The sequence below is a fragment of the Gopherus flavomarginatus genome, chromosome 21 (assembly GCF_025201925.1).
Source record: "Gopherus flavomarginatus isolate rGopFla2 chromosome 21, rGopFla2.mat.asm, whole genome shotgun sequence".
Taxonomy (NCBI): domain Eukaryota; kingdom Metazoa; phylum Chordata; order Testudines; family Testudinidae; genus Gopherus; species Gopherus flavomarginatus.
Window position 1 is genome coordinate 20,137,863 of NC_066637.1, and position 27,269 is coordinate 20,165,131.

At 51.8% G+C, this 27,269-nt stretch overlaps 1 protein-coding gene across 2 annotated transcripts; it reads left to right on the top strand.

Moving 5' to 3' along the window:
- Positions 1 to 60: 60 nt before the first annotated feature.
- P3H1 (prolyl 3-hydroxylase 1) lies at positions 61 to 26,626 on the top strand. Of its 2 annotated transcripts, XM_050931222.1 has the most exons (15): positions 1,268 to 1,288; positions 5,943 to 6,095; positions 7,839 to 8,028; positions 8,354 to 8,485; positions 15,679 to 15,818; positions 16,902 to 16,991; positions 17,274 to 17,326; positions 17,803 to 17,924; positions 18,192 to 18,319; positions 19,162 to 19,257; positions 19,732 to 19,882; positions 21,304 to 21,421; positions 21,913 to 21,988; positions 24,402 to 24,542; positions 25,967 to 26,626. In XM_050931222.1, exons 2-15 carry the CDS (start codon positions 6,012 to 6,014, stop codon positions 26,108 to 26,110), a joined length of 1,665 nt encoding a protein of 554 aa, XP_050787179.1. In that variant the 5' UTR covers positions 1,268 to 1,288; positions 5,943 to 6,011; the 3' UTR covers positions 26,111 to 26,626. The 2 variants fall into 2 exon arrangements, with proteins under 2 accessions (XP_050787178.1, XP_050787179.1); XM_050931221.1 differs by lacking the exons at positions 1,268 to 1,288; positions 19,162 to 19,257 and adding an exon at positions 61 to 396.
- The last annotated feature ends 643 nt before the right edge of the window (positions 26,627 to 27,269 follow it).

Here is a 27,269-nt window from a genome sequence, read left to right on the forward strand (position 1 = left end):
CTGCTCCTGCTGCTGGCGCCGTGCGCGGCGGAGTCCCCGGAGCCGGCCGAGCCGCCCGACGCGCTGTTCGCCGCCGGCTCCGAGGCGTACGCGCGCGGGGACTGGCCCGCCGTGATCCTGCACATGGAGCGGGCGCTGCGGGCCCGCGGGGCGCTGCGCTCCCAGCTCGTGCGCTGCCGCCTGCGCTGCGCCAACAGCACCGCCTGGCCCGCGGGGGAGCCGGGCCCGCCGCCCGCCCTGCGCGACCTCCTCTTCTTCCGGCAGCTGCTGCGCCGCGCAGCCTGCCTGCGGGCCTGCGCCCCCAGCGCCCCGTCCCGCTACCTGCTCAGCGAGGAGCTGGAGCTCGAGTTCCGCAAGCGCAGCCCCTACAACTACCTGCAGGTGGCCTACTTCAAGGTGAGGGGCCCAGGCCCGGGAGCGGGGAACTGAACCGGGGGCGAGCCTGGACCCAGGGAGGGAGACAGAGGAGGCCTGGCTGGGGATGGGGGAGCCCCCAGGGAGCAAGGGAGAGCCCTGGGCCCCCGTGTCTCTGCAGGGGGCTGTTTCCAAGTGGATCCAGGCAGATTCAGAGGATGTAGGGAGGGGCTGGCTGGGGCCCAGTGGTGGGGCTGGGACCCCAGGTGAGGTTGACAGCAGGTGGAATGGAAGACCCTGGGTGTAGCTCTGTCTCAGGTGTCCAGCGCTCTGCTCTAGTTAGATAAATCCCAGGGGAAATCAAAGTGCAGCATCCCCTGGAAGGCAGGGTCTCCATGCTCTCTGCATTGTGGTGCACATGGGCTCCAAAAGCTGGACACTCACACTTCACTCACCCGCTACAGCAGGCTGCGTGGGGGCCGTTTGCAGCCACTAGGACCTTTGAGGTTGAGAAATGAACCTGTCGGCAGATCAGACGTGTTACCAAATGCAGGAGCTCATTTCAGTGTGAGACTGAAAAGTTACAGGACCATATCTGCTTTGTCTGCTGCCCCCTAATAAGGAAGGGAGTCTGTCCACATCGGACACCATCTAGTGCAGTCACTCCTATGTGGCAGTGATGCTGAGTGTTTTACTAAGCCATGGCCCAGCTGAAAGCCAATGCCTATTCCACGCTGATGGTGCACACGCAGAACTGTCCCTACTGGGCTGGGCTGAATCTGGGAAGAATGGTCCCTTGAAGTATGTGTTCACTAATTATTCTAAACAATCTGTTGCCCTTGTATCTAACTGTGACTGTGTGCATTTCCCAGACCTGAGGAAGAGCTCTGTGTAAGCTTGGCTCTCTCGCCAACAGAAGTTGGTCCAATAAAAGGTATTACCTCACCCACCTTGGCCCTCTTAACGAGGGTCAAAGCGGAGGACATGCAGATCCATTCATCCTTTCCTTGGGTACCAATCCAGAGGAGCCATGTGCTGCTCTTAATGCAGGCACATTCCTTCTTGGGGAGGGCTTGCCAGCAGTTGTAGTAGGCAGGGGTGCTGGATGGTGCTAGGAAGGGAGGCAACTGCATCTGTAGGGGGAACAGGATGGTGCAAGAAGGGAGGCTGTGGGAAGGGTGCTGGGGAAGGTGCAGGCTGTGACCCAAGGAAGTGCTTGAGGGATCAGTGAGAGCATGAGATAACACTAGAGATGGGCAGAAGGGCGCTCTCTGGGAGTTAGCTACAGGCAAGTATTGTGCTGTAACTGGTAGGGTAGATGATGGGGGCAGTGCCAGGTCTCTGGCCCCAGCGTCACCTGGGTGCCACATGCTAGTGAAATGGACATTCCCCCTAACTCCTTTTGTGCCTTGCTTTGTATTTACACATTTCCTTTTCCCCAGTTCAGCACATGTAACAGAATCCAGACGAGGAGCTCTCCATCCTCCCTTCTCGCTGCTCCTCCCATCCCAGGGCAGGGCAATGGAGTTTATGCCACATGTGCAGTCCCAGTTGCTTCCAGATGTCTCCCCTCCTTTTCCTGCAGCAGAAAGTCCAGCCCCCTCTATTCTCCTCCTCCCTTCTTCAGAAGCTGGAATGCCACGTAGTGAGCTGGGGGCTGTATCATCCTTCATGCCCAGTGTAAAGCTATCCACAAGGGTCTCATGTTTCAGAGCTGATGTCAAGTGCAGTTGTAGTCAGAAAAGTGAAAAAACTGGCCCTTTTGTACACTCTCTTCCTTGCCGTTGGTGTGTCTTTGTCCCATTCAGTGACCTTACTGAGACGTGTAAGTGTTTACACCCATTAGATCTGTATTTTAGTGGTAATGATGACGTTAGCGCTAACAATGTGTCCCACTGGGCACTTAAAGGAAATACCTGCAAAGAATATTCTTGGGGTCTCAATCCCCTCGGGAAGCTTTGTATTGCATCAATGATCACATTAACTCTCTGTGACACAGAGACTCTCCTGTAGCTCAAGAACAGTGGGCCACAGACACTTTTATCTCTGCTTTGCCCCCCGAGGAGGCTTTAAAAAAATATTGGGTCAAGTTGATTAAATGTCAATGTAATCACACTACTGTTTGAATAGTTTTTACCTATTGGCATTACAAGTAACAGCTAAAATCAAATATTGAAGGCAATGAGAGGAAAACTTGTTTGTTTTTCAGTTTGTTTAATTTGTGCATTTGACAGTTTCACTCTCCGCTCTGTACTCCATTGGTGTCTCTCATTACTTGTCTTTCACAGAGCAAGAGGGAAGAGAAAATATTTTTAAATGGAAAAATGTAGATTAAAAAACTACAAGTTTGGCAGAGCAGCTTTGGTAGATGCAGAACCTGAAACTATTCCACTGTGTTTTGTTTTGTTTTGTTTTTATTGATTAGATTTCTCCTGGATGGGCCCTCTAAGTTCTCATGAAAATTAGGCTATTGGGATAAAGTGCAATTCATAGAATCTCAGAAGACAGAAATGAAAAAGGCCTGTTCAGCCCCTACCAGCATATGGTGCATTCTGGGCTTTGTCTAGTCCAATTTTCAATAACTTAAGAGTCTGGGCTTCCACTACTGCCCTGTATATCTTGTTCAGGTTTTTATACTGACCCCATCAGGGCAGTGTCTGAGTGTCTTCCAGACCTGCATTAAACAACATGCCTGACATCTGTCACACATGATGTCTTCTCTATTTCTTTCTCTCCTTGCCCCAGGGGAAGGGAAAAGGGGGATGTTTTCACTTGGGAAACTCTTGTTAATTATCATTTGAATGACCATCGCTAAGGCTACGTTTTAATCACTGGTATTTTTAGTAAAAGTCATGGACAGGTCATGGGCAGTAAACAAAAATTCATGGCCCGTGACCTGTCCGTGATTTGTACTATATACCCCTACCTAAAACTGGGGCTGAGGGTGCTCTGGGGAGGTGGGCCAGAGGTGCTGGGGGGATGGCCCAGGACCCTCTCCAGGTGCTGGGGGGGAAGGCGGGCAGCAGCACATGGCCTGGGACCCCCGCTGGTGCTGAGGGGGTGGCAGCGCATGGCCCGGGACCCATGCTGGGGGAATGGGGGCTGGGCGGCGGAGCTGGCAGGCTCCCTACCCAGCTCCACATGTCCCTGCAGCTCCTAGGGGGATGGAAGACTGGGGGGCTCTGGTGTGCTGCCCCCGCCATGAGTTTCAGCTCCGCAGCTCCCATTGGCTGGGAACTGCGGCCAGTGGGAGCTGTGGTGGGGGGTGCTTGTGGCCAGGGGACCATGCACAGAGTCCCTCATGGCTCCACCACCTTGGGGCTGCAGGGACATGCCTGCCGCTTCTGGGGAGCCCCAGGTAAGCACCACCCCTCCCACACACACACTGCCCCAGCAGCAGCCAGTGCAGTTGGTGCAGGGGCTGCTTGATCTGCTCAGGCAGCCCAGACACAGCCTTAACCATCACTCCTAGAGGCCCCATTCAAGATCAGAGCCCCATTATGCTAGGTGCTGTACATACTATACATAATGAGACAGTCTCTACCTTAAAGATCTTGCAATCTAAAGAGACATAATGGGTGAGAGACAGGAAAAATTATTATTCCCCTTGTACGGATGAGGGCGATAAGGCCCAGAGATTTGCCTGAGGTTATACAGGGAGTCTGTCGCAGAGCCAGGAACTGAACTCAGATCTCCTGAGTCCCAGTTCAGTGCTTTAACCTCAAAACCATCCTTCCACTCCAAAATAAGGAAGCATGGACAAAGCCGCCCAAAACTTGGGAGTGAACCAATGACCTTTAGATCTTAGTTGAAATTTTGTGCTGTCCCTGCAGGGCAGCCAGACTTTCAGACAGCTGGGTTTAGCTAATGCAGTAGCAGCCCCCAGCCTAGGGCTCTGTGGAACACAAAAGAAAATAAATTTTTAGACTGATGTAAGATATAAGGTGTGTATGGAGAACTGGGGAGGAGAGAGGATTAGTGTTTTGGTTAGTGAGTAATGACATCCAGCTGTGACACAGGCAGTTTGTGATGTTTCATTCAGTCTGGGTCTGGGAGACATTCCTGGTGAGTCGGCGGGGACTGGCTGGGCTGGTACAGTTTTCCACACAAATTGTCTTGAGGGGATGTTCTCCTGTGGTTTTACTACACAAGCAGTTGAAGAAGCCAGCTGCTTTCCCCAGTAGATTAAGCTTGTCTGGTCCTAGCATTCCCCCAGAGCAGTGTGCGATTTTCACTCTCCAGCATTGCGCATGATCCCGAATTCACTGGGTGCTTTATTTGTGCTCTCAAGCTGTGGGTCTCCTTGTAAAATTGACCTGTGACCTTTACAAAAATGTGCTTTTGCTCTTTTTTGCTGTTTTGTAATGGGTTCATTTCTAAGCAACTTAGTTATGGTGCAGTTTGGGTTGTTGCCCCAACTCGAACATTTGAAAACCAGGAAATCCTCCATAGGGTTGTGTTCCCTTGCCCCAAAGAGTCAGTGAGACAAGGCAAAACAAACCACAGACCCATTAAAACCAGGAACCGCTCCATTGAAGTACTGCTTCTCACACCGTGTGGCTGTCCCGCTGCCCCTGGCTCTACCTCTTTAATTGTGACAGCAGCATGAAGCAGGGATGCGAGGCAGCGCTCAGTTTGTCCAGCGTGATCTCTATCTACCAGCAGTGATTATTCCTGCCCCAATTCAGTGCTGCCACACAGACCACACCGAGGGCTCCCTAGGGTGGTGGGAATAAGAGACCTGAATTGGAGTTCTGGTGGGCACAGAGAAATGGCATTTTTTTTATTAGGGAGGGGTCAGGTGCTATGTGGTTACTAGTCCTGTTGTTAACCTGGTGTGGGCATGCACAGGGCCTGTGGAGAGTGGCTGAATTGGGGTGTGCTGGGGGGACAGGGACTATGGCTGGGTAGAGTTAGGCAAATCCATAGAATGGTAGAATATCAGGATTGGAAGGGACCACAGGAGGCATCTAGTCCAAACCCCTGCTCAAAGCAGGACCAATCTCCAACTAAATCGTCCCAGCCAGCAGGGGCGGCTCCAGGCACCAGCACGCCAAGCGCATGCTTGGAGCGGCAAGCTGCTGCGGGGTGCTCTGCCAGTCGCCGCGAGGGTGGCAGGCAGGCTGCCTTCGGCGGCATGCCTGTGGAGGGTCCGCTGGTCCCGCGGCTTCAGCGAACCTCTCACAGGCTGCCACCGAATCCGCGGGACTGGGAACCTCCCGCAGGCAAGCCGCCGAAGGCAGCCTGCCTGCCATGCTTGGGGCAGCAAAATGCCTAGAGCCGCCCCTGCCAGCTTTGTCAAGCCTGACCTTAAAAACCTCTAAGGAAGGAGATTCCACCACCTCCCTAGGTAACCCATTCCAGTGCTTCACCACCCTCCTAGTGAAAAAGTTTTTCCTAATATCCAACCTAAACCCCTCCCACTGCAACTTGAGACCATTACTCCTTGTTCTGTCAACAAGAGAGAAGTGGTTGAGACCTGCGCCGTGCTGATATAGTAACATGTTCCCAGGGTGCCGAGTACACCATCCCTGTGTGGCAGGGAGTCCAGGCTTCAGTCTCACTTTTCCTCGTGTTTTTTTGCTTAGATCCACAAGATCGATAAGGCTGTGGCTGCTGCTCATACCTTCTTTGTGGGGAACCCCGACCACGTGGAGATGAGGCAGAACCTGGAGTATTACCAGTTGATGGCAGGAGTCAAAGAGTCAGACTTCACAGACCTGGAGGCCAAGCCCCACATGGTAAGAAGAACCCTTCTCCCCCAAGTGTTCCCTCAGGGTCAGGGCTTCCACCCTCACCCCAGCACCATCATTTCCTTGGGCACTCAAAGTCTGTTTGGAGAGTATGAATGAGCAAAGTCTCCCTCAACATCTGCAGGGCGGGTGGCCTCTGGAGCTGACCTGCAATGGCTACAAATGATGGAATAAAAAGGGTGTCCTATTCGCTGGTTTATGACAAGTAAAGAGGCTGTGGGGAGGGTTCTGCTTCTGTGGTAGAAGTTCAGGTCCTGTCTGGTGATGGAGCCCGAGTGAAACAGTGACATCGCACAGGACAGGGAGGTGAAAGCTAAGTGATTGAGAAGTAAAGGATTTTGTCAGTGTTGTAAAACTTTTCAGGTCTTTTGCTATTTTTAAACACCTATTTAACTACCAACACCCAGTGAACGCTGTAGAAAAAGGATGTCACGGTTAAAGATTCGACTCCCCTGCACTTCAGCTCAGGTGAAGTCCTCCAAGACAGCCAAGGAAGATCAAACCTGATTTTATCAGTACTTGTGAGTGTTTCAGGAGGAGATGGGGGAAGCAACCTTTCAGGGAAGGGCCCACGTCGTAAGGAACCCAAGCCCATGTGTCAAAATCACTTCCTTAGCAGGCCATCCCTAAGGTTTGAGAGCAGGGCCTGTGATTGTCTCGCTCTGGCCTTGGCTATGAGCTTGTAGCAAAGGGGCTCACATGACAGGAGGAGGCAACAGCCTGGTATCCTACCCCCAGTTCCCTCCTGACTACCCTGCTGTGTCAGATTCTGCATCTAAGCCAATGAATATGGAGAGGACTGGGCACTTCTGGTGCATCCTCACAGATAATAAAACTCTAGGTGTTTTTCTAACTGGTAGAATTTAAAAATGGATGGTAATTAATTTAAAATAATGGAGAAACCCTGGAACCAGGGATCCTGAACCATCCAGCCTGCATTGTCACAGATGCATGAGATTCAGGGGTGCGACTAGACAGGGGAAGGGCATATGGGACAAGAGCTCAATGGCCTGGCTGGCTGGCTAAAAGAGCTGTGCTGTATGTGCAGTGAAGTGGCCACGTGCCAGGGGCACCAGTAAAGGGGCCTTTGGGGAGAGCAGGATTCTCCCACGTGGAGCAGCGTGGAAGTGCGCCATTCCTGTGACACTGTGCTGAATTGAGAGCCCGTCCCAGTGCACAGAGCCAGAGAACTCTTCATCTCTGGGAATACCTGAAATGTGGAACTGGATTGATAGATTGATTTTAACTGTGAAATTTCCAGCAGCAAATATTGGGGTTGGGGGATTTCTCTCCCTCTATTCCCTCCTCAAACACTCAGACACATCATGGGAAAGAGCCAAAATATTACATGCCTAACGGGCCATGTATTGACCTTGGCCCAAACAAATGCATGAAAGATGAGAGCCCTGAGCCCTGGGTAGCATTATTGGCCACAATAGACTAACCCCCTCTCTGACAGAGCAGTTTTGCTTTTGAAGGCTGTATTAATCTGTTGTTGAAAGAGCATCTGTCCTCTGGCCCCATGGTCTGTGTGGTATGTATTCAGCCTGCCATCTGCTTGGAGATCTCTTTTATTGAGGGACCCTCTGAAGTTGGGCAGCCACAATCTACTGCCCCTGGGCCCCAGTGATAGAGGGTGGGCGAGATACTGGGGGAACAGTGCAGAACTGTACCCGTGGTGGAATGTGTCTGGCTGGGGCCTGGGTTCACTTTCCTCCTGCCTCTTTGCAGCACGAGTTCCGCCTGGGTGTGAAGTTCTACACAGAGGAGCAGCCACAACCAGCCATTCTGCATCTGGAGAAGGCCCTGGAGGAATATTTTGTAGCTGACACTGAATGTCGAGCTCTCTGCGAGGGGCCCTACGATTACGAAGGTTACAACTACCTGGAATATAATGCTGACCTGGTCCAGGCCATTACAGGTGTGTGCACCGGGGTAAACCAGCTGGCGTGTAGCACATGGACTGCCTGCTCAAACCCCTGCATACCGTACTTACTGCTGTAGCTTTCTCTTTGAATGTTTTTGGCTACCAGGTCAGATTTCTGGGGTACTTTCCACCAGAGAGATGAGGGGTTGATGGCACCAGAGACTGTGCTAAGGTTGAGCTAATGGGGATTTAAATTCCCAAGCCTATTTTCTTGGTTCTAATGAAGGTAATACCTGAGTGAAGCCCCCTCCTGGCTGAAGAATGCTGCTGTGGTACACATCTCTCCTGACCTATAAAATGTGCTGTCTTTCTTTCCCAGATCATTACATGCAGGTGCTAAGCTGTAAGCAGAGCTGTGTTACAGAACTAGCCTCCCAGCCGGGCCGGGACAAGCCCATTGAGGATTTCCTTCCATCCCACTTCAACTACCTGCAGTTTGCCTATTACAACAGTAAGAAGCATTTCTCTTATTTCTGTGATGCTTGGGAAGCCCGGACATTAGGGTTCTTGGGGTCACTGGCACACAATTTAGCTGTCTTCGTCCCTCTTTCTTTTGCACAGATAGGAGAGGGTACAAGAGTCCACACAAAAGAACTACCTTAGAAGAAGATTATCAGTGTTGCAGAGTCAGGCACTCAGAAGTTAGGAAACACCAGAGTTACTCTTGTCCAGGGTATGTCTACACTACGATATTATTCCGATTTTACATAAACCGTTTTTTAAAACAGATTGTGTAAAGTCAAGTGCATGTGACCACACTAAGCATGTTAATTCAGCGGTGTGCGTCCATGTACCGAGGCTAGCGTTGATATCCAGAGCGTTGTATTGTGGGTAGCTATCCCATGGCTATCCCATAGTTCCCGCAGTCTCCCCCGCCCATTGGAATTCTGGGTTGAGATCACAATGCATGATGGAGCAAAAACAGTGTTACGGTGATTCTGGGTAAATGTCGTCACTCAATCCTTCCTCCATGAAAGCAACGGCAGACAATCATTTTGTGCCCTTTTTCTCTGGATTGCCCTGGCAGATGCCATTGCATGGTAACCGTGGAGCCCATTTAGCCTTTTTTCACTGTCACCGTATGTGTACTGGATGCTGCTGACAAACGCGGTACTGCAGTGCTACACAGCAGCATTCATTTGCCTTTGCAACATAGCAGAGACCGTTACCAGCCCTATTGCACTGTCTGCTGCTTTGGAAATTGGCAATGACGGTTACCAATCATATTGTACCATCTGCTGCTGTCATGGGTGCTCCTGGTTGGCCTCGCTGAGGTCGGCCGGGGGCGCATGGACAAAAATGGGAATGACTTCCCAGGTCATTCCCTTCTTTATGTTTTGTCTAAAAATAGAGTCAGTCGTGCCTAGAATATGGGGCAAGTCTACTAGAGAGCCAGAGAGCACAGCTGCTCCATGTCAGAGCCCCAGAGATCCCGCAGAAATGATGAGCTGCATGCCATTCTAGGGGTGCCCCTGCAACAACCCCACCCGTTGCTTCCCTCCTCCCACACTCCTCCTGGGCTACCATGGCAGTGTCCCCCCATTTGTGTGATGAAGTAATAAAGAATGCAGGAATAAGAAACACTGACTTTTTAGTGAGATAAAATGAGGGGGAGGCAGCCTCCAGCTGCTATGATATTCCAGGCAGGACATTTCCATTACTCATTAAAGGGTGTGGGGGGGAGAGGAGCACAGCCTTCCGCTGCTATGGTAGTCCAGAGTCTCCATTAGACATGAAAGGAGGGGTGGAGAGGAGCTCAACCTCCAGCTGCTATGATGAGGACAGTTACCAGCCCTATTGCACCACCTGCCAGGACTGAATCTCCAGGACACAAAGCTTAAAGAAGGGAATGACCGGGAGTCATTCCCATTTTTGCCAAGGTGCCCCTGGCCGACCTCACCGAGGCCAGCCAGGAGCACTCACAGAATGATGACGAGGATGGCTATCAGTCATTTTGTACCGTACCGTCTGCCACCGGGGAGGAGAGGGGAGAGGATGCTGCTGTTTAGCGCTGCAGCACCCCGTCTACCAGCAGCATCCAGTAGACATACGGTGACATTGAAAAGAGGCGAGAAACTATTTTTTTCCCTTTTCTTTGGCGGGGGGGATAGGAGGGGTAAATTGACGACATATTCCCTGAACCACTGGCGACAGTGTTTTTGACCCTTCAGGCATTCGGAGCTCAGCCAAGAATGCAAATGCTTTTCGGAGACTGCTGGAACTATGGGATAGCTCAAGTCCTCAGTCCCCCCCCTCCCTCCCTCCATGAGTGTCCATTTGATTCTTTGGCTTTCCGTTACAGTTGTCACGCAGCACTGTGTTGAGTCCCTGCTGTGGCCTCTGTCTATCATAGCCTGGAGATTTTTTCAAATGATTTGGCATTTCGTCTTCTGGAACGGAGCTCTGATAGAACAGATTTGTCTCCCCATACAGCTATCAGATCCAGTATCTCCTGTACGGTCCATGCTGGAGCTCTTTTTGGATTTGGGACTGCATGGCCACCCGTGCTGATCGGCGCTCCACGCTGGGCAAACAGGAAATTAAATTCAAAAGTTCACGGGGCTTTTCCTGTCTACCTGGCCAGTGCATCCGAGTTCAGATTGCTTTCCAGAGCAGTCACAATGGTGCACTGTGGGATACCGCCCGGAGGCCAATACCATCGAATTGCGACCACACTAACCCTAATCCGACATGGCAATACCGATTTCAGCACTACTCCCCTTGTCAAGGAGGAGTACAGAAATCGGTTTTAAGAGCCCTTTATATCGATATAAAGGGCTTTGTTGTGTGGACGGGTGCAGGGTTAAATCGGTTTAACGCTGCTAAAATCGGTATAAACGCGTAGTGTAGACCAGGCCCCAGGCAATGTGCTCTGCCCCTTTATGTACATGCGTTATGATAGAACTGTAAATTACACTAGCTCATATGTTTTCCCACAGTGCCCTCACATCATTCAGTGCCCAGAGGGATGGTACAAGGGAACGAGGCAGCTGTTCAGTATTTTTTTTTCTGTTGCTTGGCTTTCACTGTGCAGCCCCAGGACTTATTTTCTGCTCATTATCCAGATGCTGCACTGACTACGGAATCTTTTATTCCTTCCTGGGCTTTTCTATTGCACTTGTAACTGTAGTATCTGAACAGCTCACAGACATTTACGCGTTTATCTTCAGTACCCAGGTGAGAATAGCAGAGGAGCGTTACAGTTGACGAACCGAGGTTCAGAGAGACTAAGGCCAAGTGTCCACTGATTCTGGATGTGCAATTGGAGACCTGGAGCGCACTGAGCCCCTCTGAGAAATGGCACCCTAGGCGTCTCCAGCTGCACACCCAGAAAACGTTGGTCTAAGTGACTTGCCCAACTTCATACAGAACCAGGAATACAACGTAGTTCTCCTGGCTCCCAGTGCATCGCCCTAACCCTGAGATCAATGTTCCAGATCTGGATTACGGTCGGTAGCACCTAGAGGCCCCGATCGGGATTGCGATGATCCCTCATGCAGGGTGCCGGACAAAGCAAGGGCATGAGATGGGCCCTTCCAGTCCCAGCAAACGAACAGGCTGAGACTAGCACAACATACAGAGACATACACAGCACTTGCGAGTTAGGTTAGTATTTGTTTGGTTTTGTTTCCTAACCCTTCCCAAACATTGCCCTGGCGGCCTCGCCCCTGTGGTGGTGTCTCAGCCAACCTGCACCACGAAACTGACCTAGAGTCACAGGTTTGGTAAATTCGGCCTGAGGCGGCGTTTCTACGTTTGGCAGACCCAGCTCTACCATATTTAAAACTCGGGTTCTGTTCCTGGTGCAGTGTCTGATACTGGGGTATCTCATCCATAAATTGGGAGAAATTATACTTACCCCTACACTTCTGAAAAGCTATGAAGTGCCAAGTTATTAATGTCAGTCAGTGGGAAAGGTCAGATTAGAACTCATAGTCTCCTAACCCAGCAAACCTCACTTGGCCAAAGGGTATTTTGGGGAAGGAAAGTATCAGTAGCAACTGGAGGAGGATTATCCTCTCTCGTCCATATCCCACCTGGTGCACTAGCTCACTATGTTTGCTGGTTGCAGGAGGCTCAGGCAGGCCTGGTGTCAGGCCCAGCACAACTGGAACATTCTGAAAATTAAGGGCCAAATGTCGAACAAGTTCTGCTGTGTACGTGCAAATGATTTTCTGAGGCTTATACATTGGCCAAATCTGGATAGGTTTTGTGGGGATAGTGAAAGGCACCTACCTGGTCCCTGTCAGCATTCAAGCACCTGCTCCGAACCAAAGAGGCATTACCACTATTCAGGAAACAGTCCGAATTTTTTTTTTTTTTAACATTGGCATAACTGCCTATTTTTCACTATCCTCCTCCTAGGAAACAGCTGAACTGCCTCTCAGCTTCTGCATAAACTTTCCAGAACAAAGTCAACCCGAGGAAGAAATGAAACCTGGAAAACTTCGGCTCAAATTTTTAGTTTGTTGGAGTTGTAAGGGACTGAAAATGGCAGGTCATAATGGAACGTGTTAGGTCTCTCTGTGCACTGCTTAGAAATGGTACTTAGACGCATATTCCAAGTGTGAAAACTAGTAGGCTTGCAGCAGTGATGCCTGATGATGATGAGATGGTGTGAGCCTTTGACTCCAGTATCCTTCTCCTCGCTTTGGTAACATCCATTACCTGTCTCCTAGCTCTGTGATAACTGTCCATGCTCCTGGTATGCTCCCATCCCAGGGTGTTGGGATCTTCATGTCTTCCCATTTCTCTCTTCCCAGTATCTGATTTATTTCCTGCTTGCAGCTTCCAACCAAACTGTTTCGAAGCCTCTCTGCTGTCTAGGAAATCATCATCCATGTATTCTTCTGCATTGGTCCAGGTGCTTTCATTTAGTTCCTCCCTGTCAGCAGATGAGAACTGAGTGATTTCATTGCTTCCTGGCACATAGTTCTTTGTCTCCAGCAGGTGGTGTGGTTTCTTTTCCACTAGGCTGGTAGGTGTCTGGCTGCCATCCCAAGAAGGAAGCTGCAGCTGTTTTCAGAGTGGTGAAGTTCTGGCAGCTCTGAGCAGGGGACTCTTCTCCCCAGGTGCAGGCTCCAGTGACTCAGGCTACGTCTACACTACAGGATAAATTCGAATTAGCTTAAACCGATTTTATAAAACAGATATTATAAAGTCGATTGTGCGCGTCCACACTAGGCACATTAATTCGGTGGTGTGCATCCATGGTCCGAGGCTAGCGTCGATTTCTGGAGCGGTGCACTGTGGGTAGCTACTGTAAAATAATGAGGCCAATAACGTCGATTTGCGTCCACACTAACCCTTATCCAATATAGTAATATCGATTTTAGCTTTACTCCTCTCGTTTTGTAGGAGTACAGAAATCGATTTAAAGAGCCCTTTAAATCGATATAAAGAGCAGTGTAGTGTGGACAGGTGCAGCGTTAAATCGATTTAACGCTGTTAAAATTGGTTTAACAGCGTAGTGTAGACCAGGCCTCAGTGGCTGTTGCTAGAAAAACCTGTGCCTGATTGGCAAAGGGGAAACAGCAGCCAGTCTGATTAGCCTGGGGCTATATCAGGCCCAAAGGAAGGAAGCAGGGCGGGAAGCCAGAAAGTGAAGAGAGATTGGTAGTCCGTCCTTCCTGCCTGCCTGGCTGCAGAGAGAAGTCCCTAAGGCTGAACCCCCCAAGCTGTAACTGGTATGAAGGTGGTGGATTGCACCCTGTAAATAAACTGCACCGGTGATTGCCGAGTCGGAAGGCCTCTGAGTGGTTTTTGGAGCAGAGCAGAGGCAGGCCCGGGAGGAGTAGGGAAGTTGCCAGACTCGCTCTTCTCTCTTCACCTATACAAGAGGTGCATGATTTCATGCTAGCTGGTTGCAGCACAGACCGGATCTCATTTCTCGGAGTTCTTCTATTATTCCGAGCTCCCTCTGCTCCCTTTTGTGATTTCCAAACTGGTTAGTGCTCTTGATCCATCTTCCCAGTTTGTGCTTTACTGGGGTTACGAAGTACATCAGCGAAGGACTGCGAGTCAACCAGCCCTGTGCAGGGAGATCCTGCCTCTGGCCACTTGGAAGAGAGACTTTGCCTGGTGTAGAAGTAGTCAGAGCGGAATGACGAGCTGAATGGAGAGATTTCCGTGTTTCCAGTTCCTACTGCAGAGCCAGTTTCTCATCACTTACGGGGGGGGAGGGATAGCTCAGTGGTTTGAGCTTTGGCCTGTTAAACCCAGGGTTGTGAGTTCAGTCCTTGAGGGGGCCACTTAGGGATCTGGGGCAAAATCAGCACTTGGTCCTGCTAGTGAAGGCAGGGGCTGAACTCAATGACCCTTTGGGGTCCCTTCCAGTTCTAGGAGATAGGTATATCTCCATTAATTTATTTTTTATTTATTTACAGCACTGGCCAGGTCTGACACCATGACCTTTGTATTTCTGAGAATAAGTGATATCCATTAAAAAGTGTAAGGGAAACCCCCCTTGTTTCACCTACTGGCTGGGTTATAGCAGGTGTTGCAGTTACTATTACAGCTGTGCTTCAGAGCCATTTCTCATGGCTGTTCTTCTGCAATGCAGGGAAAAATTGCTCCCCATGATTGTGAAACCGGGAAACAAAAGATAGATGTTGAAAATCAAATAGGTCCCATATGAGGAGAGATTAAAGAGGCTAGGACTTTTCAGCTTGGAAAAGAGGAGACTAAGGGGGGATACGATAGAGGTCTATAAAATCGTGAGTGATGTAAAGAAAGTAAATAAGGAAAAGTTATTTACTTGTTCCCATAATACAAGAACTAGGGGCCACCAAATGAAATTAATGGGCAGCAGGTTTAAAACAAATAAAAAGAAGTTCTTCTTCACGCAGTGCACAGTCAACTTGTGGAACTCCTTGCCTGAGGAGGTTGTGAAGGCTAGGACTATAATAGCGTTTAAAAGAAAACTGGATAAATTCATGGAGATTAAGTCTGTTAATGGATATTAGCCAGGATGGGTAAGGAAGGGTGTCCCTAGCCTCTGTTTGTCAGAGGGTGGACATGGATGGCGGGAGAGAGATCACTTAGTCATTACCTGTTAGGTTGCCTCCCTCTGGGGCCCTGGCATTGGCCACTGTCAGTAGACAGGATACTGGGCTAGATGGACCCTTGGCCTGACCCAGTACAGCCATTCTTATGTTCTTATGATAAGACTGAACTTGGGTGAGTAACCAGTCCTAGTATTCAGAGAGAAAAGGGTTTGAACACCAAGGTTTCTCATTGCAGGGAATTGGAACTAGGTAAATTCATGGAGGATGGGTCCATTAGTGACTTTTAGCCAAAATGGTCAGGGATGCAACCCAATGCTCAGGGTTTCCCTAGCCTCTGACTGCCAGAAGCTGGGAGTGGATGACAGGGTTTGGATCTCTTGATAATTGTTCTGTTTATCCCCTCTGAAATATCTGGCATTGACATTGTCGGAAGACAGGAGACTGGGCGAGATGGACCATTGGTCTGACCCAGCATGCCCGTTCTTATGTCTGAATCTGACTCTGTGCTAAATCTGAGTCTGACTGTCCTTGTGCTGGAAATGTGCCCTAGCGTCGTTCCTGTTCTTCACCCCTCCTTGCCGCATCCTGCAGAGCACAGAGGAACGGCTTCTCTTAATGAGCTGATTTCTCTTTGCAGGTGAGAATTATGAGAAAGCCATTGAATGCGCCAAGACCTACTTGCTTTTCTTCCCTAACGATGAAGTGATGAATCAGAACTTGGCCTACTACACGGCTGTCCTTGGGGAAAGGCTGGCTGCACCTATCGATCCCCGAGAAGTGAGTGATTTTCAGTCTGTCCCTGCAAACCATTCCTTGAGTTCTGCCAGTTTGCTGGGCTCATCTCCTGATTCCCAGGCCTGTTGAAGCAGCATCTGCAGACCTGGGATTGGTATTTGTAGGGCAGGCGGGCTGCAGTCTGGTTAGCATTAGGATTGGCCATCTTCATTCATCGCTTGTACATTCCAGTTGGTGCTGAAGGGACTGAATGCAGAGCCCTTGGTCAGAGCTCAGCCTCAGCAACACAGTAAAAATGGCTGGAGGGTTTTGCAGATTTCTGTGCTTATGTGAGCCAGGAATAAGTATAAGGTAGCCTCCTGCCTCAGGGCACCAGCCAATCACTGACTGGCAGGGCTAGGGAGAAGCCTGTCCCGTCGGCATGTTGGTGTGAGCTGATCCAGTGTGGGGTTCTGCATCTTCCTCTGAAACATCAGGGCCTGGCCGGTGTTGTAGGCGTTCCGTTTGCAGAAACTGCCATACTGGCCGAAATGAAAAATACCCAGCCTGAAGCAGACATTCAGTGTGGGACGTTTCGGCCCAGATGGTTAAAGTTTGGCAAAGTGATAAGCAAATGAAAACAGAATTTTATAAGGGGGAATGTTGGGCAGCTTACATGGTGATGGTGCAGCCAGCCCCACGTGTCATAAAAACATCTTGCCAAATCAATTTGTTGACTTTATTTGCTACCATTACAAAGTGGGAGTTTATGGAAAGGGGGGATGTTTTATGGCGAGGCTGTGGGTAGGGGTGAGAGCAGCTTTCCATTTTGAACCTGGTGTTAACGCTCATCCCTGAGTTTTTCAGACTGGAAATGTTCTCCATGGACAGAGCTATGTAGGGATCCGGGACTGGAAGCGCAGGGGGCTGCAGGGCTGGATTGAGGTGTATTGAGAGGGATTGAAATGTGGCATAGAGTAGCAGAATCATGCACTCTCATCCCCACCACACCTCCAGTTTTGGAATTCTGCTGCTCTCTGTAATGCTTGTCTCATGGCTGCTGGTTCCCCCACTGGCCAGACCAGCTTGTCTGTTGGAAAGCCCATGTAGGCTGCTCTGACCCATCCATCTCTCCCACGCTTTCAGAACATCCGGGTGTATCGCCAGCGCAGTCTGCTGGAGAAGGAGCTGCTCTTTTTCAGCTACGATGCCTTTGGGATCCCATTTGTGGACCCGGTGAGTGGAAACTCCCTTGGCCTGGTACTGGACACACCTGCAGGAACTCAGAGTGGGCAGATTTAGACTGAATGCTCGGGGATGGGGTCTGTGGGGCACCAAGGGGAGGAGCTGTGCTTTGGGGGGGGCGGATTTGTGAGAGGAAGCTGTGATGGGCTGATTGCTCTTCAATGGCACTGCTCTCTGTCCCTGCCCAGGGCTGCACCCTTGTGTCTGAGCCATGGCTGGGGTGTCTCGGGCAAGGATGAGGTTCCTTATCTCTGGTTTCTTTCCTGTCTTTAGGACACGTGGACCCCAGAGGAGGTGATCCCAAAGAGGCTACGTGAGAAGCAGAAGTGAGAACTCATTGAGTGACACTGGCTGGAGCATTGTCTCTTTGCTCTCACTGCTGGCATGTGGAATCGCTGTCGTGGGGGTTTCTGTTAGGGCGGCGTTGCAGCTGGAATCCTCCAAACCCAACTGCTGCAGTTGGGGGGTGGGGAGGGGAGCCTGGTGGTTCCAACAGCGGCTGCGAGGGTTTCTGGGGGATGCTGTGTAACATGGGAGCTAGGGCTGGAACGAACCGCGTCAGGAAGGTGTTACGGGCATGTCATCAGGCTGCTGAGCCCCAGCCAGGGACACTGCCCGCCCTGTCTGCCCGATTGTTGAACCCATCCCACAGCTTCATCTCCTTCCCCTGCACTTCTTGGTCTCTGCCCTCTCTATGGAGGCCTCAGGATTGCTGCCCCCTGCCCATCTCCCAATTGGCTGATCACTTAGACGTCCGCCCCAGAGGCCAGAGAGCAGCTCACAACAGCTTCTTTGTGTCCAGGGTGGAACGCGAGACGGCAGCTCGAATCTCCGAGGAGATCGGCAACCTGATGAAAGAGATAGAAACGCTGGTGGAGGAGAAAACCAAAGAGTCTGTGGACATGAGCAAGTTCGTGCGGGAAGGTAAGGGGGAGTTCTGAAATGTGACCCCAGCAGACGGCCAGGCCTTCACTCCTGTGTGCTCCATAGCTTGGGGCTCTGAGCAAGGGGCAGGATGTTCAATGCCACCAAAGGGGTGGCCTGTGGCTGAGGCAAAATGGCATCTCCCCTTCTTGTGCATACCACCCTCTGTACATGTCACGCAGCCAGTGCTGGCAGTGCCCTCTGACCCCCCTCCTACCCCCCGGGCTAAGGGTTCCCCGACTCCACTGTTGCTCCTTGGCCCTGTAGGTGGGCCCCTGCTGTACGATGGGCTCAGCGTCACTATGAACTCCAGGCTGTTGAATGGCTCTCAGCGAGTGGTGGTGGACGGAGTCATCTCGGAGGAGGAGTGTGTGGAACTGCAGAAACTCACCAACGTGAGTAGCTCATCGCAGGTTCCAGCACCCGGAGGCTGGGGAGGCGAGGGGGAGGGGCTGGCATGGCGGCTGGAGGACAACTCTAAGCGATGGGGGAGAGTGGGCTGATTTTGAGCAGGGGCAGGGAAAGGGTTGCTTTGAATGATCCTGGGAGGGGAGGATGGGGCTGGAGTGTGGAGAGCATTGGGGAGGGGGGCTGTCACCTATTTAAAAGTACAATCCAGAGTGAACCACTGGAGAGGAGTTAAATTCAGTCTTGTTCTGCAATCCTGAAGACAGGACTTTAGTTCCCCAGTGCAGCCCTCCTATCCGCCTGACTGGGGGGAATGTCCCATCCCACTGGCCCCTGCACTCCAGGATTGTCCTGTTACCGAGCTCAGGGCATAACCGCACCCCCATGGCGTTGGTTACCACGGGTCTCAGGCTGGTATGGGAAGGGTCTGTGTCTGCAGGGTGGGGCCTCTGACCAGCAGCAGGAAGGGGGTGCAGTAGTGACAGCAGGACAGGGTGTGGGAGAGCTTGGGTTGGGAGGCTGGATTTGGGGTAATGAGGATCTGCAGCATGTACCAGCATGTCGGGAGCGGGATCTGAACTCCTTGCCTGGGACCCTAAACTATTTCACTGGGACCATGTTACAGGTTCTAGCCTGGCCAGGCCTCAGTTCTCTTCGGCTTCACATCTACCCCTTTCCAGGAAAAAGCCTCCCAGAAAAGACTGGGGAGGGGTGGTTCTGGCCCCGTCGTGCCTGCTCAGGATCTCTGAGGGCTTGGCCTGTCTCCCTGCCCTTCTCTCAGGAGCAGGCGGCAGCGTGGGGGTCTCATGTCTGACCCTGGGTTTTGCAGGCAGCTGCGTCTGCTGGGGATGGCTATCGTGGGAAAACCTCCCCCCACACTCCCAGCGAGACTTTCTATGGCGTGACAGTCTATAAGGCCCTCAAGGTAGGATTGCTCGTTTGACTGAGGGGGGAGGCTCTGGACGTGGGTTGGGAGAAGAGTGTGGCTAGCACTGGGGAAAAGCTGGGAGGAGCATGGGGGAGATGGGCTGGAAGGGATGGGGCAGGTCGGGGGAAAGACGCTTTGCGCCCAAGCTGTTCTCTCACCTGGAGACATAAACAAATTTGGGGAGTCCTGTGAGGAAGCCCAGTTTGGAGAATGGCGGAGTCACCAGGGTGTGTCCAGCCCCTTCAGGCCCCCAGAGTAACGATTGGTGAGTTTACAGAACTGCCCCCATATCAGCCGGAGGGGGGGCACCCTTCGTGCTCCCCTGTATTGCAGAGAGGAAGAGCTGTCTCTATCATTGCTGCCCTTCCCTCCAGTCCAAACTGCTGGCTCTGGGGACAAAGCCCAGTGAGATCACTGGGGAAGAAACCAGGCCGCCTGACCGCTGCTCATGCTCTCTGTCTCCCCTTGTAGCTGGGGCAGGAGGGCAAGGTGTCCATGCACAGCGCCCGGCTCTACTACAATGTGACAGAGAAGGTGCGGCGTGTGATAGAATCCTACTTCCGCCTGGACACCCCGCTCTATTTTTCCTACTCTCACCTGGTGTGCCGCACGGCCATCGAAGGTGAGTAGCTGCCCCTGTTCAGTGGGCTGCTGGCCTTGGGCTTCCCCCTTCCCGGTGGTCATGAGTCAGGCTGCTGCTAGTGGCAGGAGCCCTCCTCCTCCTCCCACGGCCTTGTGGGCAGCTGCTACCAGGGGGACTCCCTTCACAACCATCAAACACTTCTCCAGTGGGCTCTCTGTCTCACACCTGCCTCGTAATACGGATTCTGCCCTCGGTGCCACCTGTGCAGCACAGGGAGTGTCAGTGGGTTGGCCCAAGTGTAAGTGACTGGCACTGAGTGAAGTATTGTGCTGCTGTGCAGGAGGGGACAGAATCCAGCTCCCTCCCTATTGGCTGGGCTGGCTTTGCAGGGCTAACAGGAGGAAGAAGCTGTGCAGACTTGGTTGCTAAATCCAGAGAACGTGGGGAGTGAACTATGAAGTGGGAAAGGGAGATGACGTGTCATAGTCACTGCTCAGAGCTTCAGCCACGTGTCCTAGACAGGCACCAAGGTTCTGCCTGTTCTGTGGCAAGCCAAACCCCATCACTTCTGCAGAGCTCAGCCCTTGATCTTACAGGCACTTCGATTAAAAAATGCCTCCGTTTGCTGGCAGCAAATAACAGCATCACATAGAGCAGCGGCCAGGGGTTGGCAGCTGGATGGGGGCGCTGGAGCTCTTGACACCAGAGATGTCAGGGGAAGTGGTTCGGGTTTCCAGCATTCGGAGGCACTTAGCGCTCTTAGCCCACATTGTGAAATGTATTGCGGTGTTGCTGCACGCAGTGTTGCAGAGCCTAGCTGACTGAGGAGACTCTCACTTTCCAACGTGATTTAGGAACTGAGCCAAAATCCTATCAGTGGGTTTAGGCTCCTAAGGAACTTGAGACTTCGGTTCTGAAATCAGTTTGCTGTTGCAGTGCTGAGCCCAGCGACATGTACGTACCTTTAAAATGTGGGAGGGAGGTGCTGAGTCTCACGGGCAGGGGCAGATGTGACTGGAATTCTGGGGGTTGCTTGAACTTCTAGTTCCTCACCCCAGGAACTTGGCCAGCCGTTCCCAGTATCCCCCAGTGCATCCTTCCTCACTGGAAAGTGCACTGGCTGGATGCATCTGCTAGGGTGAGCAGTGGGATAGTTATTACACGTCATTGTTTGAACTGGCATCATGAGATCCCATTGAGACGATGGGATAGGTGTGGGGGTGTTGCAGCCCTAAAACACTCCCTGTAGGCCTAGGGAACAAGGGACCAGAGCTTTACCAGCTGCCACTGAATTCTGGCCTCCCCGAAATTGCAAGTCAGAGCATTGTGAGGGGAGAAGCTCATGGGGTGAGGGCATCCTTGCCCTGAGCCCCCTGGGGTGCAGAGGTTGGTGACCATAGACGAACATCCTGCCGTTTCAGGACAGGCTCTGTAACCAACCACGCTTCATTCCATCTCAGATAAACAAGCAGACCGGACAGACTCCAGCCACGCCGTGCACGTGGATAACTGCATCCTCAACGCAGAGGCCATGGTGTGTGTCAAGGAGCCACCGGCATACACATTCCGGGACTACAGGTAACAGCTGTGCGAACAGTGCTTGGCTCAAGGCACAGCCTGTCTACCCTCACAGGAGTCCCCATCCTCATCCCACAGCTGCCTGGTTCTGCTTGGTCACCTGATCTCTGGCCTTTCAGTCCCTACTGGGGAACTACATTTCCCAGAATTCCGCACCGAGCCCCAGGGACAGACAGGCTATGAGCACCCACACTTAAAGTGACTAACACACCCCCTTCAGCAAGGTCCATGTAACTAAGTATCAGAAGTGTGGCCACAACTGCTCCCAGACATTGTTGTGTGCAAAGGAAGATCCAGAGCTCTCTGGCGTTCAGAGGCCCTGGCAGCAGGGCTATGCTCACTGCCTGCTTGGGAAAGAGGGAGAGGGATCGGTAGGTGTCTCTTCTTTGGCTAGTCCTCGCAAGGCTGGAAGCCTGGGGGCGGAGCGAGGCGTGCTGAGCCCCTAGGCTGCTGGGTAGTGAATGCCTTCTCTGCTCTATGTCTGGCTCTAGTGCCATCCTGTATCTCAACGGGGACTTCGAAGGAGGAGCCTTCTACTTCACCGAACTGGACGCCTCCACTGTGACAGTAAGTAGCTTGTCTGCCCCAAGGGCACAGTTTGGGCAGCTCTGGAGAGGTTGGCGACTCGTTTCTGCTCTCCCCAGTTCCTGCCTCACTCTGCCTGTGGCTGACACTCGGGGTTCACCCTGAGAGCTTGTCTACACGTGAAAATTAATTCAGAATGAAGTAGGATGTGACTTTAAAGTGGATTAACTACTCCTAATTAACTCCCTGTGTGGATGGTTTGATTCCAGAATGCTTTATTCTGAATTAGCTCAATCCACTGGACTATGAGCATCTGTGCATGGAGCTAGTCAGAAATAACTTCCCACTGTTACACTGCCGAGAGGGCACCCTGGCTCCCCAGGCTGAGTGCAGGGACTGGCCTGCTGAGCCACACACAGCATGTGGAGCTGGCTAGGCTGGGAGGCAGCGTTCCCACTGTTACCCTGGCGGGAAAATGGAGATGGCTGTGCTCTGATGTGGGATGGGGCCTCCTCTACAGAGGGGTGTGACCGGGGTCCCAGTGGGGAGCCAGCCAAGGTCACTCAATTAGGGTGAACTGCAAAGAATGGGGCAGACAAACCCCAAAGCTGGTGAATAATTCAATACGTAGATTTACCCAGCCAGCACTAAATAGCTTCTTTTGTATCTCACTGGTTATCCAGAAACCAACAACACAGTTCCCTTAAAGCAGGGGTCCCCAACGCAGTGCCTGCAGATGGCGCCTCCAAGGGTATCTAAATGTGCCCACGTCCTGGCCGGCGGTTGAGCATCTGCCGAAATGCCGCGGAAATTCGGTGGCATTTCGGCAGATGCTCGACCGCCGCCATGGTCCTTCGTCTGGCACCCGCCAGACGAAAAGGTTGGGGACTGCTGCCTTAAAGTAACCCTGCCTCAGGCCTCCATCCAGGTACCCAAGTCAAATAGGATGAAGATTTCTGAAAATTATATTTCATCATATAAAAAGAAAGGTTCTACTAATCCCAAAGGATTGGACACATTACCTCCCAGGTCACTGAATATTCCAGATCTTGCCCAAATACACGCAACAGCCAATTCTTATTACCGAAACTAAAATATATTAAAAAACAAAAGAGAGAGAGAGTATGGTTAAAAGATCAATATACATACAGACATGAGTTCAATTCTTGAGGTTCAGATTCGTAGCAGAAATGGTGAGCTTTGCAGTTGCAAGGAGTTCTTTCAGAAATGGTCCATAGGTTATAGTCCAATGTTTATATTTCAGTTAGCAGTGGGATCTCAGTCCTTGTGGTTTAGGTTTCCCCTACAGGAAACCTTAAGCAGATCAAACAGGATCAGAATCCAAGGGTCTTTATATACAGTGTTCTAGCATCCACTTGACCATACAGTCCTGGGTAAACAGTAGGCTTTGGATGTAACCTTCTGTTTTCTAAACACCAGTAATTAGTTACACAAATTAACTGAGGGCAATTTATCCATTAGGCGATCTATCACAAACTTCAGAGACCTATGGACAATGACGACATTTCACCCAAGATTTATCTAAATGTTAATATTCCCTTTTGATCTCGGAATTAGTAGCTATAGTGACAGACGGGAGCTGTCTGTTTACATGGGTAGCATCTCAGGTACACACAATTAGTATCACTTCTAACGATACAAGTTTGCATTGCAAAGTTCCAGCCTATCTAGCCATCGAATGGCCCTACTTACCATGTCTAACATGTCTTTAAGGTCGGCTTTGGGCTAATTAGCCTGCAAGCTGTTTAACCCTTTCTGGCCAAGAGTTATATTTTGTATAAGATTTGTGCAATTATGCATTGTGCATTAATGACTTGCATGGTTATATTTTAATTAGACAACGTCACAAGGGGCAGGATGGGGGCTGTGCTGCAGTACAGGGCAGGAGTGATCCCTGTGGAGGAGGGGGAGCTGCATCTGGTCACGATGCCTGAAGTTAAACCCCTCGCATCTGACTGCCAGGCTAGCCTCCATGGCCTCCAGGAGCCTGGGGAGCTCCCCCCACAGGGGAAGCCACCAGTGGCAGAACATGTGCTGCATCGCTCAGGCTGGCTGCAGATGGAACCTCCAGGAGAGCTGGGGAGCCGAGTGCATATGGCCTGGGCTGTCCCAGCCACTTCCTGGGTAGATGTCCCCACTCCCTGGCATTGCCTGTAGTTTCCACTGCACAGCAGGGTCTAAGAGCACAGTCCCCTGCCGCCACCCCTCTGCACCAGCCCTGCTTCTGCCCTGCACTGGGGGACTCTAATCCCCCCAATATCCCCTCTCCAGCTGGCCCCCAGGGCCCTGTCTCCCCTTTTGCACTCCCATCCCAATGAGCAGCATGCTCCTCCATTGCCTGGCCTGTCTGCTGGCTCTTACCTCACCCATCCCTCATTACCCGCTGCTGCCTGGATGGTTAGGAGCTCCTAATCCGTGCATCTGCCCCCTGCAGGCAGAGGTGCAGCCGCAGTGCGGGCGTGCGGTCGGCTTCTCCTCTGGCTTAGAGAACCCTCATGGGGTGAAGGCCGTGACCAAGGGCCAGCGGTGCGCCATCGCCCTGTGGTTCACTCTGGACCCGCGACACAGCGAACGAGTAAGTACTGCCCCGCATTGGCATCCTGTCTCGGCACCTCTCCACTCACACGCACGCCTGTTCCCCAGCTGTGCACATGCTCAGTCTGCCCACTCCTCCTCTCCCCTGTCTTCCTCAAGGAATGGGCTCTGGGGCATGGGAAACAGCTGGATGAGATCCCCGGGGACATGCCTTTCCCCCTGCAGTTGCTGTGCCAGTGTCAGGCTGTGAAAATAGCAAAGGCAAGCCTGGGCTGTGGCAGGGGGTGTATTTTAGGTAGAGGTTGAGAAGTTCTAATGTCATTGAACCAAGCACTGGTGAGACCCCATCTGGAGCAGTGTGCGCTCTGGTCGCCCATGTGCTAGAAGGATGAATCCATGCTGGAGTGAGGCAGAGAAGAGCTGCTGGAATGTCAAAGAGATGGATATTCTAGCACTAGAAAAGGTTCAGAAAAGGGCAACTAAAATGATTAGGGGTTTGGAGAGGGTCCCATGCGAGGAAAGATTAAAGAGGCTAGGCCTCTTCAGCTTGGAAAAGAGGAGACTAAGGAGGGATATGATGGAGGTCTATAAAATCATGAGTGATGTGGAGAAAGTGGATAAGGAAAAGTTATTTACTTATTCCCATAATACAAGAACTAGGGGTCACCAAATGAAATTAATAGGTAGCAGGTTTAAAACAAATAAAAGGAAGTTCTTCTTCACACATCGCACAGTCAACTTGTGGAACTCCTTACCTGAGGAGGTTGTGAAGGCTGGGACTATAACCATGTTTAAAAGGGAACTGGATAAATTCATGGTGGCTAAGTCCATAAATGGCTATTAGCCAGGAAGGGTAAAGAATGGTGTCCCTAGCCTCATCAGAGGATGGAGATGGATGGCAGGAGAGAGATCATTTGATCATTGCCTGTTAGGTTCACTCCCTCTGGAGCACCTGGCATTGGCCACGTCGGTAGACAGATACTGGGCTAGATGGACCTTTGGTCTGACCTGGTACGGCCGTTCTTATGTTCTTATGAGAGCCGATCTTATGGAGCAGACTAAAAGAGCAGGGCTTGGGTAGCCTGAAACACAGGCTGAGAGGTAGCTGATTGGTGTCTATAACTACACCAGGTGGGGTGAAGAGCCATTTAGGCTAAAGAACAACATCACGAGAATAAATGGGCTGGCCAGGAGTAAACTCGGGCTGCACATTAGGAGGTTTCTAGCCATCCGAGCAAGGAGATTCTGGAGCAGGCCCCCAAGCCTCTGAACAGGGTTATCTGAAGGGGTGGCTGTGACAGCAGGGACTGGACTCACTGACCCAGGAGGTCCCTCTGAGTCCTATGCCCTTGCATTTGGGGTGTAATCCCATTATGTCCCGGGGATCCCCTCCCCAGTGCTACAAGGGCAAAGCAGGGGGCTGACTCTTGCAGTGTGCTCTAATCTGCCCTTCCGCCCCCTTAGGAACGCGTGCAGGCCGATGACCTGGTGAAGATGCTCTTCAACACAGAGGAGGTGGATTTGTCTCAGGTGAAGGGGCCGGAAGCAGAGCTGCCAGCCACGACAGACGCTCCCGGGCAGAGTGTAGGGGGAAAGGACGAGTTGTGATGAACCTCCAGACAGGGCCCTTTAGGCGCCAGCTTGGCCCCGCTATCGTGTTTCAGGACTCAAACCCCCTTGACTGCAGCTTGTGGATTCAGGGCACTGGACCTGAGACTGAAGGCGACTAATTCACTTAAAGCCCTTGGCAGGAGCAGAGTTTTCCTTGGCCTGCCCAGAGGCCAAGGCGTAGCTGGGGCTGGAGAGGAAACTTTGTTGGATTTGCTCTGGGCCACACACCTGAGAAGTGCCTGGTGTCGCTAGTCACATCCTGCCTCCCCCATCTTCCGCAGCGAGGACATGGCTAACCCAAGGTGAGACTGTGTGAGATATACACGTTCTGGGGGGGATCAAAGTTCTGGGCTGCTGGGAGGACTTCCGGTGCCTGGAGTTAAGGGGATGCTAGTCAGGGTTGGAGCTGCAGCCAGTGAACTTCCAAAGGACACATTGGTTCGAACACACTACACGTCACGGATGTTTAAGTACTTTCCAATGACAACCAGGGAATAAAGGTTTCTTTTCTAATCTGTTGATGTCTCCTTTGATCAGCCCCTTTCTGGGTCACAGCCTGTTGTCTGTGTGGAAAAGTAGAGTCAATCCCCTGAGTGGATAGATAGGCAGCAGTCCAGGCACCCGTTGGCTCCCTGCGCCATGGGATGCTGCGAAGATGTCTGGGGTGGGGGGGTCTGAATGCCCAGGGTTCCTGCTGCAAGTCTATTTGCTACAGAGCTGTGGATTCTGCACCGTACTCCCCACTGAAGACCTTGTTTGGGAGGTGTCTGGTATCCACTGCAGTCCTTGTCCTCCTTTGCACCACAACGGCCCTTTTAATAAATGTCTTCCTCTGGCAATGGACCATCTGGATCGCACTCTGTTAGCTGCCTTGTGTACTGTCCATGCTTGTAGTATCCTCTTATGGCGGCGATGCCCTTGTCCCCTACTCTGTCCCTTGCTTAATCCTTCCCTTGCTTGTCTCCACTCTCCCACTTGTCTTGCTGCGTTCTTTCTGGCCCTTCTCTCATCTCTGCACCTTCCAGGTTTCATGCCTGTAACCCTCCTCCATGCTCCTCTGCTTATTCTTCAAAGCACTTGCTGTGAGTGTTGCAAGGCAAGTCCTGGATTCCTGGGGTCACCTAGTCTGACCCCCTGGGTCACACAGGCCAGAGTC